The 14035-nt window shown below is 40.1% G+C and overlaps 3 protein-coding genes across 3 annotated transcripts; all 3 read left to right on the forward strand.

Annotated features, from left to right (window-relative positions):
- Positions 1 to 978: 978 nt before the first annotated feature.
- LOC145459077 (uncharacterized) lies at positions 979 to 4458 on the forward strand. Its single transcript, XM_080337670.1, has one exon. The coding sequence runs from the start codon at positions 999 to 1001 to the stop codon at positions 3000 to 3002; it is 2004 nt and encodes a 667-aa protein (XP_080193796.1). The 5' UTR covers positions 979 to 998; the 3' UTR covers positions 3003 to 4458.
- Positions 4459 to 4512: 54 nt separating this feature from the next.
- LOC145459083 (uncharacterized) lies at positions 4513 to 7298 on the forward strand. Its single transcript, XM_080337679.1, has 3 exons — positions 4513 to 4975; positions 6045 to 6106; positions 6222 to 7298. The coding sequence occupies exons 1-3, from the start codon at positions 4513 to 4515 to the stop codon at positions 6405 to 6407; spliced, it is 711 nt and encodes a 236-aa protein (XP_080193805.1). The 3' UTR covers positions 6408 to 7298.
- Positions 7299 to 9421: 2123 nt separating this feature from the next.
- LOC145459084 (uncharacterized) lies at positions 9422 to 11135 on the forward strand. The gene is made up of 3 exons (XM_080337680.1): positions 9422 to 9651; positions 10769 to 10838; positions 10904 to 11135. Exons 1-3 carry the CDS (start codon positions 9536 to 9538, stop codon positions 11030 to 11032), a joined length of 315 nt encoding a protein of 104 aa, XP_080193806.1. The 5' UTR covers positions 9422 to 9535; the 3' UTR covers positions 11033 to 11135.
- The last annotated feature ends 2900 nt before the right edge of the window (positions 11136 to 14035 follow it).

Here is a 14035-nt window from a genome sequence, read left to right on the forward strand (position 1 = left end):
ATACCCCTAACCCTAATATCCTGCCTCCGGCAACCCGAATATCACTCCCTCCACCAACCCTAATATCCCCACCCTAACACTAATATCCCACCTCCGGCAACCCTAATATTCCCAGCATCCCTGCTCCCCCAACCCTAATAGCCCCTCCGACAACCCTAATATCCCGCCTCCCCCAACCCTAATATCCCACCTCCGGCAACCCTAATATCCCACGTGTTCATGTGAAGCACTATGAGTTTTGACATGTTCATGTGAAACATTGATCGGTGATGGTCATGGGGATCACTTTCTCGAAGTGGCCGTATTCTACACTTGACCCGGACTTCCTATTTCTGACTCGGTTATGGTGGCTTGGTTGTGCGACATTGGCAATGATATTGCAAATAACTGCCAATGATGTGTTATATGACCATATTCAAGCCGTCAGCAAAATGTTTCATGTCGATTCCATGAGTATTATCATAGTGGCCAGGGCAGTTTAACTAACCAAAAAATATCGTTCTCGAAGTTCATGAATAGGCGTTACTATGGACAATTGCCACACAGCAATGCTGTGCTATCGCCGCCATCAACCCTGTTATTTTGTCATAGGCCTTCACTGTGTTTGCTGTCTAGACTAGAGCCTGACTGATTTGAGATTTTTGAACAGATGCTAATATAACCATTAACTAGCATCTACACTAATAACCCTGATGTATTCAGCCGATATTCAATAGGGCCTGTAAAATCTAGCTTAAGACGCACTTCCCAAACATCAGAATGTATATCTGAACAACTTCAGCCTACATTCATCGCTGTGCTTCGACACAAACTAGAAAAATTGGAAACGACTAGAAATGTTGCATCTGGACGCTTGTAAGCTATAACAAATACATCAATATTGCCAGTCATTGACATAAATGATCAACCAATACAATGTACTTCATTCTACACTTGACACATTATGCGTGATGCATAAAAATATGTAGGCTAATACAATATGCTGGAAACATTGAATTATGTTTTCAAGATGCAATTACGGTCTTTATTGTCCTTCAGAATCACCCATGTTAGCATCTATCCTGAGTAATAAATTCCCATCAAAAAACCGAACATCAATTCTGCACGAACAGCACAAGTCAAAATCCGAAGCAATCAAACAAGGCAAGCACATCAACACACACACCGTCGAGGATGAATGGACTGCTGCACAACATGGGACTGGCCGTAACTCCACGAAGAATTCGGTACGTCGTAAAGTGAAAAAAGTCCATTTCAGCGGAGACTGTAAAGATGGCGAAGAAAGCAAGAGTCCTCATTCTCAAGATCAGGGAAAAAAGAGAGATTTAAACCGCGTAAAAGCTAACGGCGATGCATATCAAAGACCGATACTTTCGCATACACGTTCCTTTTTGTCTTCCACTTGGGCTGCGAGATTGGACTACCTTTCTGAATTAGATGCGAGTGTTTTGAAACAAGTCCACTCAAAATCACAGCTGGACACTTACGTTTCTTACTGCGACAATGAGCATCATTTGAAGTTTGGTGTTGGACCTGACCACAGTCAAACCTTTCTAGGTATGATGAATAATGGAGTAGAAGTTGCTGTGAAAAAAATTAACAAAAAACGTGCTGGTCTACTTGGCGATGAGCAGCAATGCAACGTCATTTCGTCGTTGAACCATCCGTCGTTGGCAAAAGTCTTGTATATTTCCAGTGACAAAACGCATTATTATGTCGTCAGGGAATTATGCGACCACTCGCTTGCTTACAAATTCAACATGAGAGGTTTCATTCCCGCTGATGTCAGGCCTCCCTTGAATCGAGAAGATCTATGCTACAAAATAGCATCTGCTGTATCCGTGCTGCACAGGCATTCACTGCCGCATATGTCCTTGAAGCCTGAGAATATCTTTTTAACGCTGGCCGGCGAGGTTAAGCTCGCCGATTATCAATTACACGAAAGATATTCGGCTAACAAGCAATATTATGCGAACGTGCCTTCTACTCTCACTTGGCTGCCGAGTGAGGCACTTTTGAAACCGACCGAATTTACGTTAGCGTCAGATATAGCTTCGTTAGGGATGATTTTCTACTGGATTATAACGGAAGGCGGTCATCCGTTTGGAGATCATCTCGGCGGCTTGGAGAAATGCTTGAAGAATTGTAAAAGCGGTCATTACAACTTGAAGGCGATTGCCGACCCTTTCGCTCATCATATGTTGCAGCGTATGATTTGTAAGGAACCTGAGAAACGGTCTACAATCGGTAAAATCTTGGATCATCCCTATTTCTGGAAGTTAGACGATCGGATAGCATACCTTCAGCTGCTCGCCGCTGTATTTTGTGATGATAAAACATACCAAGCCCAGTGTGACATTGCTCTACGGGTGAAGCAATGCTTGAAAGAGAAGCGATCTCAGATTGAAAATTTGCTGTCCAACAAATCGAAGAGTTTGGAATTCTTGCCGTGCGACCGTTTTGACGTAGTCAAAGTGATGAATTGCGTTTCTGGCGCGAGTGATGAAAATTGCGCAGAAATACTGTCGAAATGGCCCGGGCTGCTGCTTGAAACCTACGATCGGTTTGCGATGGATGATTTGAAATCTGCTCTAGAAAGTGAGGTACGTCTTCGTTCTATATCTGAGTCTGAGCCTTATTCTCTGCGAGCATGCCTGTCTGTGGATAGCGGTGTGCACATGAATTGGATCGGATTCAATGCGGATAGAAGTGATTTGTCATCAGATGACTCCAGTAATCACCACGGATCCAGAAGTAGATTTGTGTCCGGAGATTCAGAATGCTGCTCACTTGCTGATTATGGCATAGACGTGATGTCGCCCGTTGCTGACTTTCTACAAGACGAACCTTGTTTTGCATTTCCTGTCAAGTCTGTGGATAAAAGCATCAACGAAGCTGCCCGCTTGAAAACAAAATGCGAATTTGCTACCAAAATAAATTCTGACATGAATAACTTGGAATTTAATTCGCCCCAATGGACTGATATGGATGAGCTCGACTGAGTATGAATTGAAATTCTGATATCGAACAGTGTGGTGCAACACTCGTAGCTTTGGCACATACAAATAGAGAAGTAACATGACATGCCGGTACTAGATCTGTGCATTACATTGTGTATATCTTCATGGGTGTATGGTCTGTGCGTGTACAACTTATTCAAGTTGGGTTTAGGTCGGTGTTTTGTGTTGTGCCTTTCTATTAGCTATTGTTGTGTTTCAAAAATTAGATTAGAATTGGATGTTGAATCGAAAGTTTCATTTTTATTACACGATGGACAATTGGACATTTTGCCAAGTTGGTCTAAAATTCCATTATATAATTTGTGACCTTTATATTATGCATTGTACTGAACCAAAGTTTCTATAGCCTTTAAATGTATGGCGCCGTAGCAATCATTTTATAGTCCCGGCATTTGAAGCATTGAATCTTCACCAATCGAATGATATTTACCAGAGTGCCATGCCTTTTTTCTTGCTGATACCCACTTTGACCTTTTCCAAGCTGTAACAATATAATAAAATGTGTTCCACAATGTGTTAGTTATGAAATATGACATTTTTGCAACGATTTCTGGCTTAGTGATTCGAAATTTAGTCATTTTTGCGAAATGAGCAAGTTTAAATTTGAAGCATCCTTGCATTTTGGACTCGAGACACTCGATTTGCGATCTATTTTGAAATTGCAATATCCTATTGAAATTTTTTGTAGGTTTTGTGGATTGTAATCACTCGCGTATAGGACGCAATTTTCTTTCAAATTGTAGTTTTTGGAAAGACGTGTCATATATGCTCAAAAATAAGTTCAATTTCTTTTTTCAAATTATTGGTTATTATTGATCGAGTATAATTCATCTATAATATCCAAATATTCTGTGATACGTTCATATACTTCAATTTTGCCACCGAATTTGACAGGTGTCCCATATCACGAGTAGTTACCCTTCAACAATTCAAAAACAATTCAACATGAGACACGTATAACTTGAAAATTATTTAGTGTACTTGCATATCAATTGATTCATAGCCTGTGTATTCAATGATTTTGTAACAGCTTATTAATGATCTTGCTATTGTATAGGCCTACTCAGTTTGAAGTTGGCTCGTTTACATCGCCAGATGGAGCATGGTGTGCACATTGATTAGGGTTGGTTCTTGGAATATAATCCTGTGGAAATCATGTACAAGGCGACGATTGAAAGTTATTTCAAAATCCGATATCCCCAGACTGAAATTTTGATAGCATTTACATTTCTGGACTGTACAACTGAACAGCCGTACTAGGCTGCCATGTCACAGATTCCGAATAACAAACCAAAGACTAGGAATAATCCATTGCTATCTGATGAACCTTAGCTCACTTCAATTCTGTTACGCTACTCAATGTGCACACACTTTTCTGAAAGTGTAAATTAACTTCAATGATTACACGATTAACTAATCGCTTTTGTTTCGGTGCCAGCTTCATTATAGTATTTTAGTGTAAAATAAATCAATCTAGAATGAGACGACATTGATGATGTCATCGCGTCATTTGTGCCTGCGTGTGAGATCAAGCTGGTTCAACTGTCAGCGGAGGAAGTACGACAGTTATCTCCTGGAAACTTTACCGCGCCGTACACCTTTTAACTTGTTCCCCGCAAACTGTGATTCGTCGCAAGGCACCAAGTCAACACTTCTAGAAGTTCAAGCGAATCGTGTGAAATGTGTTTTGAGGGACACCAAAAACTTGGACTGTCATTTTATTTCGTATGAATCCAAGCTGGTGAAGCCAGAGTTCCGGGAATTCGGTGACATCGATCTTGACCTTTATTGCTCCAGTTGCAAACATTGGTATAGAAACGGTTCTGCTAAAGAAAGCCATGAAAAATTATTTCCGACAGCAAATCTTCCATTCGTCGACATTACCAGTTCTTCCAAACTATCAATTGAACGCAATGAATATCGGTGTACTGGCACGCACAAGCATCCGTCCAAAAGTGAGTTGCTTCGTGTTTTTCATGCAGTAATGCAGACTAGGAATCATTTGGAATAAAAATTCATTATGTTGAAAAACCCATGTTTTCCGATGTATCGTAGAACTACCCGTACCTTTGGCATTAGAAATGTAATTATTAGGCTATTATTAACATGAAAACTATTCATCAATATATATTGTAATAATAAATTCGAAAATGAATATTTCACTGAATTTGACCATGAATTGCGATATACAGCACTTGGTACGTATGTAATAATGTATTCGGATTTTGGTTTAGAATTACTTTAATGTTAGGTTTAGGTATCAGTGTAAGAATGAGTTAAGATTAGGTTTGGGGCCGCCAAGTGCGGAGTTAACTGGTTTAACGCAGAGCGTTTATGTGATGTTGTAACCAAGTCACAAGGTTCCGAGTCACAAGTCAATCTCACTTTTATAGTTTTGACTCGAGTCAAGTCGAGTCATTTTCAATTCGCCACCGAGTCAAGTCCGAGTCCAAGTCATCGAGCAGAGGTTCGAGTCCGAGTCGCAGGATATTGACTCGAGTCCAAGTCATTGTGTTGACTGCTCAGTTTCCAGTTGAAGTCTAGTTAAACCCACCGTTATAACTATGTTTGGTGATATTGAATGGTTCGCATTTATAATATACTAATTTTCCTCACTTTTATTAGTTTCTGGTCACATTTTCGAGTACCAATACCAATAGACAAAATCCCAATAGTGTGGTTACTCTATTAATTCTTCGAAATCACAATGAAATGTCGGTCTTGGCCGTCCGAATCTCGAGTCACATGACTTGGTTCGAGTCATGCGCAACGACTCGAGTCCAAGTCGAGTCAATACACATAATGACTCGAGTCGAGTCATTTCCGCATTTTGAGAAAATGACTCGAGTCAAGTCGAGTCATCAGAAAATCGTGACTCGAGTCATTACAACCCTGTAATAGGCTATATTATGTTATAACTGATAACTTATTGTAACAAGGACAACAGCTATTCAATTCCGCGGGATTTCTGCGAAACCATGTCTCGTTGCATACCTCTCAAAATGAACCACCTTCCTTTAACAGAATCACCATCCGACGATTTCAATGAAAAAATCCGAAGACTAGAGATGAAACTTCGATCAGAGGTTGATATTTTTGTATTTTTTATCCGTAAGAATGACCCGAATTCTTTCAAGACTGTGCCGCACTTCGGGATCAGATCTCTTTTATTATTGACTTGTGTCGCAATTCGTTTCACAGATTCCAAAGTTTATGGAACCTGGCAAGTTGCAACATGATTTTAATATGTATACCTCGACTGTTCAATTATCAGTAGCTACATCAGTATTTCCGGAACTTCACGTGTGCAGGCAAGTACCTATCGGAGGTCATTTAATATACATAGGCCTATGTGTATTTTTTCCAAACCTAATGCACAATAACTAACCTACTATTAATGTGCCCTTTACAATAGCTGCTGTAGGTCTATTTTGTCTCAAACATACATCCACTTTGTAATATGACACAATTCCGTGCTCCTGTTTTGGGGTACTGAATCCTTGTCGGACTAAAACCTGATGAACAATGCCCAAGGTCCAAGGATATGGTGCTTATCATTTTGCGTTGGCAGAACTGACTATTCTATGATTCGGTCAAAACATATCTCTGGAAACGACTGTAAAATTAGTTCCACTGTTATTACCAGTGAAATGTGTATTCATGGTTTAACAAAGGTACTCAAGTACAATTAGCCTACTGATATTCGGAACAGGTCAAAACACTGTAGAGTACAAGTACAACATGAATGACTCGAAAGTATTTGCTCAAGTAACCTGGAAAGTATTTTTAGAAATGGTGTAACACTGTGGGGGAGAGGAGGCCAAGATGAGACACTTTTCTGATAATTCAAGGCCACTCAAAGAGTAATGCCTTCTGAGGATTAATTTTGGTACCAATGGAAAGCCTGTGATCTCTACTTTCTATGACGATGGCTTGAGTTATATTGAACAACATACTGATGAATTTCTTGGCCCTCAAAAATCATTGCTCAAATGTCTCAACTTACCCCCAGGTGAGGGTAAGATGAGACAGACTGTGTTTAAGATGAGACACCAAGCAATTTATGCTCATTACACCACCAATTCATCCCAAATGATGAATCAACCAGCAACATTGTGAATAAAATATAATAATCATGAAATAATTCATTTTTAAAAAGAATTGGTACATCATATACAAATATAAATGACATCGAAAACCAATTAACCATGAGATAAGAGTTTCGTTATCATTTTGTCTTGTAATGTCACATCTGGTAAACTACTAGATAAATAATACATTTTTAATCTTCCGAGGCCTTCAATAGAAAAGCCCTCTGATACCCATGTCTCATCTTACCCCCATGATTTTGTCTCATCTTACCCCCACACCTAAATTTACATATAAATTGGAATGAAAAAATTTCTGTCCGTTACTTTTCAGATGTAAGCGCATGATTACACTGCTAATATTGCACTCAACCAGCTCCAGCATTCTTGTTTTATAATATTAAGTACTATGATAGGTATGCCCTTACAAACATGAATTCACATAACTGACATAGGCTATGAAAATATAGTTTTTGGCATTTTTCTGCCCAACCTCAAATCTGTTTGCCTGGTGAATATGGTAGGACTATGGAATGGCATTATGGGAACAACATAGTTGAAGGAATCTGTCCATCAGCAAATTTTTCTATGAAAAAATTGCATGTCTCATCTTGCCCCGTGTCTCATCTTGGCCTCCTCTCCCCTACACAGCAACTGTCCCTTTTACGAAGGGAATCTCCGTTCCTGTTTGCCTATAAAATAGAGACACTCGTTTGTGAATGTAAAGGTGCAGCCTTCTTGCCATCCCCGCAAACTTGTTGCTACAGAAACTACCCGAGTAATTTTTGAAATAATGCTGAAGCAAATTATTGCTGTGTTCTTCAACTAGAGTTAAATAGACCGTTTCGTTTCAGATCAAGGTTGTACGGTAGATAAATAGGACCAAACCAATTCAGTGTATGTGACTGATACAATTCAATACCTGTAAAACTACCGAATGACGTCATGCCGATCAAAAATGAATCAAATAATGAAAATGACACAGGAAAATTATGATATGTGATGCGATGTGGTGTCCAACGCGTCACTTCCCAGAATGGTCGTTTGCGTGATGATATGCCACAGGTTTTTAATTTTGTGGTGAATTGTCAGCAAATCTTTTAATGTCAAGAATTTACGGTAGGCCTACTCTGTACAAGCAATCATTCAACGTGATAAAATTTTAAGTCGTCAGGAGTGTAATTTCTGTACTGGAAAAGTAGAATTGAGTGTCCGGATGACTTGACTACATAAGTGAACTCGAGCCACTATCCTAAAATGATATGACTTGACGACGTATAAGAAATTCGGAATGACTCGTGACTCGGAGACGAATTGAATTGACTGTCAGTAGATCCCATGACGACGACGTACATGAATGACCCAGGACTCATATCGTCACAGTAGTTTAGCGTGGAACAAAATCTGACAAGTTTGTCGAGGTCTAGACATCCGCACAACAAATCAAACGACATAAAGTGGAAATTTTTGATGAAATATAAGTGACTCGAAATCGAAAAATTTCAGAGCACTCGACTAGGGGCAATTCGAAAATTTGAGTGACTTGACTATTGACTTGACTTGATTAATTTTTAAATGATGTGACGTGAATCGAGTCAAAATTACTTGAAGAATACGAAAGTCAAAGATACTATCAAAGATATCCAATTTATATTGTGGATGTGGTGCACAAGGACTGAAAAAGAAGACCACCACTTTGATGACGTGTCCATTATTAATAAAAATAATAATAATAGATAATAAAAAAATGCTTATTCATTAAACTGGCCGTTCCAGCTGATCAAAAGATACAACAAAAGGAATCAGATGAACAATCACAATGTGCAAACCTCAAAATGGAATGTGGGAAAATGCGGCCATGCAAAATAAACATGATTCCGATAGTTATTGGCGCTACAGGGGTCGTAAGCAAAAAGCTCATGGGACGTATCCAAAAAATTCCGGGAAACGTTCCATCTTCCATTCGACATGATCCAGGAGATCACTTTTATTTGTGCATATTTTTCAGAAGACCCCTGAACTAAAACTGCACTAAATTACACTTGCACTCGAAAATACAGCATAATTTCTGTAATTGCAACACTTGATTTCGTATCATCCTACCTCTGCAACCTTTGCCAATTTATCATCTACAGCAATTCTGTAATCTGACCTCTCCATGTATTGCATAGGAATAACAATTTGACTGTATTAGTGAAATTTTAAAAAATTTACCTCAATTTTCCTTGGGGGGCAGGATGCTCCCCCGGAATATGTGTGTATTTACCAGTTTTATTGTGAATAAAGAATATAATAATAATATTTATACCATTCTCATAACCTTTTGCTCTTCTGTTTTCTTGCAGTGGCTTGTCCGCGTATAAAGTAGCTGCACGCGTTTTTCGTATCCTCTGCAAATTATGTCTGCGCAAGCCAACGTTGGACGTCATGCGAATTGCGTCGGATGAACAGCGGCGAGTGATAGATGTGAGATGGCGGGTCGCCGGGCGTCCGTTCTATTTTCAACTACTCTCTTTCATGCTGCCGCCGAGACTACAAAAAAGGTGTGTGCCATTTGTGATTTATGGCGAGCTTGATATCATTGTAATATCCAAGTGTTCATTAGGGCTGTTCAAAGATCACGTTTTTTTGCAAACTTGACTGGCTACTTGATAAAACTGCGTCTGGAAACCTGTATGTTATAAGAAATGAGTAATATATAGAAATTCCCAGCCCAGCTTTCGCAGATTAACGTTCTGTCACTCCCTACTATCGTGCTGTGTCGTCAGGAAAATTGCCAATATTTTATCATCTCCAATGCCCGATACTTCTTATAAAATGAGATAATCTACTTGATATTATTGGTGAAATGAATCGGTCGGGCTCTAGTCCATACACAAGGACAATGTGATAACTGGCCCCTGACGTTTTGTCACTGATTCCTGGGTGATAATGCCTGAGCGTATCCACTATACCAGTAGTTCTTAGCCTTTTCGTATCATTAGCAGATGTAGTGACCATGGATCGTCAAGTAGAAGTGATGCTGTGACTGTAACCGGGCACAATGATTCAAGTACTATAATCTGAATCGATTATTAATTCTAATCATTCAAGTTAAGTAGTTAGGGACAATATCTTTTGAGTACTGAAATTATTTGCTCCTTGCCAATAAGACTTAATTTTTCAACAAGAAATATATTTTGATCAGGTGTTCCACTCTGGGAGGCTGTAAACTGCTGTTGGTCGTATCCCAACATAAGAAACATGTACTACAAAGCTATATGCACGCTAGTGGAAATGACATATCTGTGAAGTCGTGATCAACCCACAACATTCTCATAAAGTGCAACGGAATGAGTATGGTCGAAAAAATACCAAACATCTTAATTGTGACGTAGAACTGGCGATATATTCTTTGTGAGTGCGTAAAATGCATATTTGAACTTTCCACATCATTTATGTTGTCGTGACGTCATAATGAGTAATACTCTAATATTGGACTCAAAGTTAAATACTGGATTCAGAATTGAATCACTCAGGTACTCGAACTGCATCACTGACAACCATGCCTTCCGACATTTGGAGTGAGAAACAAAGAATTACCAACAGCTTTGCAACATGCGTTTTTGACTGTGTTTCTTCATTTAGTCTCCGAGAATCTTATTATGTTTGATATTTCAGATATTTTGATTACGTGTCCATTCTATCTGTCGATGAGCGAGGTCAAATTTTCCGGCACGTCGTAACGAAGGTAGTATGCGGATCGAGCGAATGCGCCGCTTCCTATATGACGAGATTTTTCTGTTTTGTCAACAGTTGCGACCTGTTCGGACTAAACTGTTTGGAAACTCGTCTTGGAGAGTGAGGAAGACGTTGCAACCAACAACGATGATGACGCCGTTGGAGTCGAGACCCTCGCGGTGTAAACCGTTGCCGAATGATTGATATTGATTTATTTGTTGTCATATGAAAGGAAATTTATACCAGTGTTTGTGTACCATGCTTTCCTAACATCTAGAATCGATTACACAATTCTACGGCTACGAGGCATCCGCATGAGATTTGCTCAGTTTGTGGAAGCAATCCGAGATTGGGAGGGATAGACTTTTTGCGCCAGATTGATATCAATACCGACGCCTTTCTCGGTGGTACGACGTGAGGGGCTACAGTTATGTACAGAGAGGGATCATATATTACGTCAATCATCCAAATCAGATAATTTTCAGTTTCCAAACTGACATATTGGACTATATTGACAGGGAGACCCTATACGGCGGAAGTCTGCGGTTGGATAGGAAAATATTAATAGCACAGGAACGAAGAATAAGAGGGCAGTGAGTTCTGTTTTTCAGCTGAATACGCCGACAGACGTCGTGGACAGATATAACCGGAGGTGGTCAGTGACGAAGTACTCAAGTAATTTTGCGCTACTTACTCAAGTAAATTTAATTTCCTGTACTTCTACTTCGTATTATTTTGTGATCTACTTGCTTACTTTCGCTATTCTCAGTTTGTCAAGTAGAAGTAGTTTTATCCTCCAATCTGAGAGATGGCCTAAAGAATTTCGGGGTCGTTTTCACGCAGTACCAACATTTATTTTCATAAAAGTTAAGTAAAGCCCAAAATGTTGGTGGCGCTTTATCGCACAGTAGATATATGGAGTGAAAAATATGTTTCACGAAAGTATCGGTGAATATAATTGAGGTAGCGGCCGGGTTGTGTGGTTCCGTTCACACCACACTGTCGCCCATACGAAATATTTCATGACAGTGAATATGGTCCGTTTCGCAATCTAACAATTAGGCTACCAATAATATCGTTATCTAGCAGCCCATGGCAAAGAGGAAACTGTGGGTTTTTTAGCGTTATACTTGTTTTAGCAGACCGCCGTTGAAACTTTCTGGACAAAAGACATGAAATACATTTTACGCTTTTTAGAAGAGGACGTAGTTTATTTTTGTCCTTGATGTTTTTGCGGCATATACACAGACCCATGATACACATACACACGATCTGCGCATATGCATACCATGAGTGCATGATGTGCATATGCCGCTGGACAAGGAAGTGCAGATATAGCCTTTACGGCTTTCTAAGTCGTGCACCACCCCTCAATGCTATCCCAGTAATGCTTGAGCGCCAAGCAGGTAAGCCATGGATACCAGTGTTACTAATCAGGTCTTTGGTCTGACCTGGCCGGGAATCCAACCCACGACCTACCGATAAAGAAGCCGGACGCTTAACCATCATGCTATCTTGTCGGATAGTAGAGGGGGTATTCTAGGCTTACCATATTTTGGAAATGTAAAAAGAGGACACTTTTTGAGAATTTTCAGACATGCAAAACTGGAGAAGAATTCTCAAAAACCGGTAAATTTTTCCCACTTCGTGATCGGTTGACTAAAAAAAAAAAAAACTTCTGCTCAGAGCTCAAAATAACGGTTTTTACTCCACATTGCCAGGTGGATGACTAAAAAAAAAAAAAAAAGGTCTTCTTTTCGCTCAGAGCTAAAATCACCGTTTTTCCCTCCGAAAGCCTTGGGCGCTTCATGCCAGCATGAGTTCTTCTGATACTCTTTATATCCTTAATCCAATCGAAGTTACATTATGGCATCCTTTGTTGGGGGGCTGCCAGTAAAACTGCACTCAAGCCACTGCAGAAACTACAGCATAAAGTGCTCCGAATCATAGCTAGGGCCCCAAAGGGGCCTGGCTGCCCATCCAATAAGTCGCTGCTGAAGAGATTCGGCGTACTAAACATAGAAGATATGCGGAAACTAGAAATCGCCAAGTTTATGCATCAGTTTCACTGCGGTCGTTGCCCCGAATATTTCAATGACTTCTTTACCTCTGAATCAAAAGCGCACAAGTACAACACACGCGCGTCCACGTCGTCCAAATATCATATGATCGACCGAAAAGATCATCGCTCCATCAAATATGCCGGACCTGATGTGTGGAACAGTATCCCGCCGGCCATCCGACAGTCGACGAGCATGTCCACATTCAAGTCGAAATACAAGCAATTACTACTAAATAAATACAGTCCATCCTCAAGATTACCGGACCACGACTAACCTATCGATCTCGCTTCCCATGACATGCCGCCCTATTTCTTGTCGCATGCTTCTTCTATACTATCTTCTTTACTTTCATTCAGTGTGCATGCCTCCTCTTTACATCGCCTAGGCCAAGGTGGGTGTCAGATTCATAGACTACTCCTTGTCGCTTCGACATCTTCCTGTCTTTTCATTGTATCGCATTTTTGTGGTGTATTGAGCTGATAAAATTGCTAATAAACCAATGATGATGATGAAATACCCGTCGGAGCTTCACTTCTGCGCTAATTTGCGGCATATCACTCGCAATTTCCTCTAAATCTGACCTAAATTTTCAAAAAAGAGGACAAAATCTCAAAAAAGAGGACAAAAGGGCGTCCTCCGAGGACACTTTCAAAAAAGTCAAAAAAGAGGACAAATCCTCTTAAAAGAGGACGTATGGTAAGCCTAGGGCAGTGGTTCTTAACCTTTTTTCCTCCAGCGCCCCCTTTCAAAAATTATTATGCTCCAGCGCCCCCCAACCTCATAGTGTAAGGAATGCAATAAAGACATTGAGTAAGAGGGAGGGCCGTAACAGCACTTCGTCGACCCCCCTAAAAACGATTGCCTTGGCGCTCAGCTTGTTGGCGCTAAAGAGTGTCCGGAATTTGTTCTGCAAAAATATGGTAACCCTAATATGGTGTAGCTTTGTTTTCGTAAAATAGAGGCATTATATACACTTGCGTTTATACTTCAATATGTATGTTCTCCAAACAAAAGAACTGAAATTAATTAGAACCCAATGTATGATGCTGGGAATGGAAAGACAAATACGAATACCCTAGGCCAGTGGTTCTTAACCTTGCCCCCAGCATTAATAATTAGAACCCAATGTATGATGCTGGGAATG

The sequence above is a fragment of the Botryllus schlosseri genome, chromosome 16 (assembly GCF_051294905.1).
Source record: "Botryllus schlosseri isolate E-star chromosome 16, Bs_hap1, whole genome shotgun sequence".
Taxonomy (NCBI): domain Eukaryota; kingdom Metazoa; phylum Chordata; class Ascidiacea; order Stolidobranchia; family Styelidae; genus Botryllus; species Botryllus schlosseri.

Excerpts from the sequence above, each read along its gene's own strand:
- LOC145459077 (XM_080337670.1), top strand. The coding sequence starts at position 999 with ATGTTTTCAAGATGCAATTACGGTCTTTATTGTCCTTCAGAATCACCC.
- LOC145459083 (XM_080337679.1), top strand. The coding sequence starts at position 4,513 with ATGATGTCATCGCGTCATTTGTGCCTGCGTGTGAGATCAAGCTGGTTC. Across the intron at positions 4,976-6,044 it reads GCACAAGCATCCGTCCAAAA|AATCACCATCCGACGATTTC; the intron begins GTGAGTTGCTTC and ends TTCCTTTAACAG. Across the intron at positions 6,107-6,221 it reads AGATGAAACTTCGATCAGAG|ATTCCAAAGTTTATGGAACC; the intron begins GTTGATATTTTT and ends TTCGTTTCACAG.
- LOC145459084 (XM_080337680.1), top strand. The coding sequence starts at position 9,536 with ATGCGAATTGCGTCGGATGAACAGCGGCGAGTGATAGATGTGAGATGG. Across the intron at positions 9,652-10,768 it reads CCGCCGAGACTACAAAAAAG|ATATTTTGATTACGTGTCCA; the intron begins GTGTGTGCCATT and ends TTGATATTTCAG. Across the intron at positions 10,839-10,903 it reads TCCGGCACGTCGTAACGAAG|TTGCGACCTGTTCGGACTAA; the intron begins GTAGTATGCGGA and ends TTTTGTCAACAG.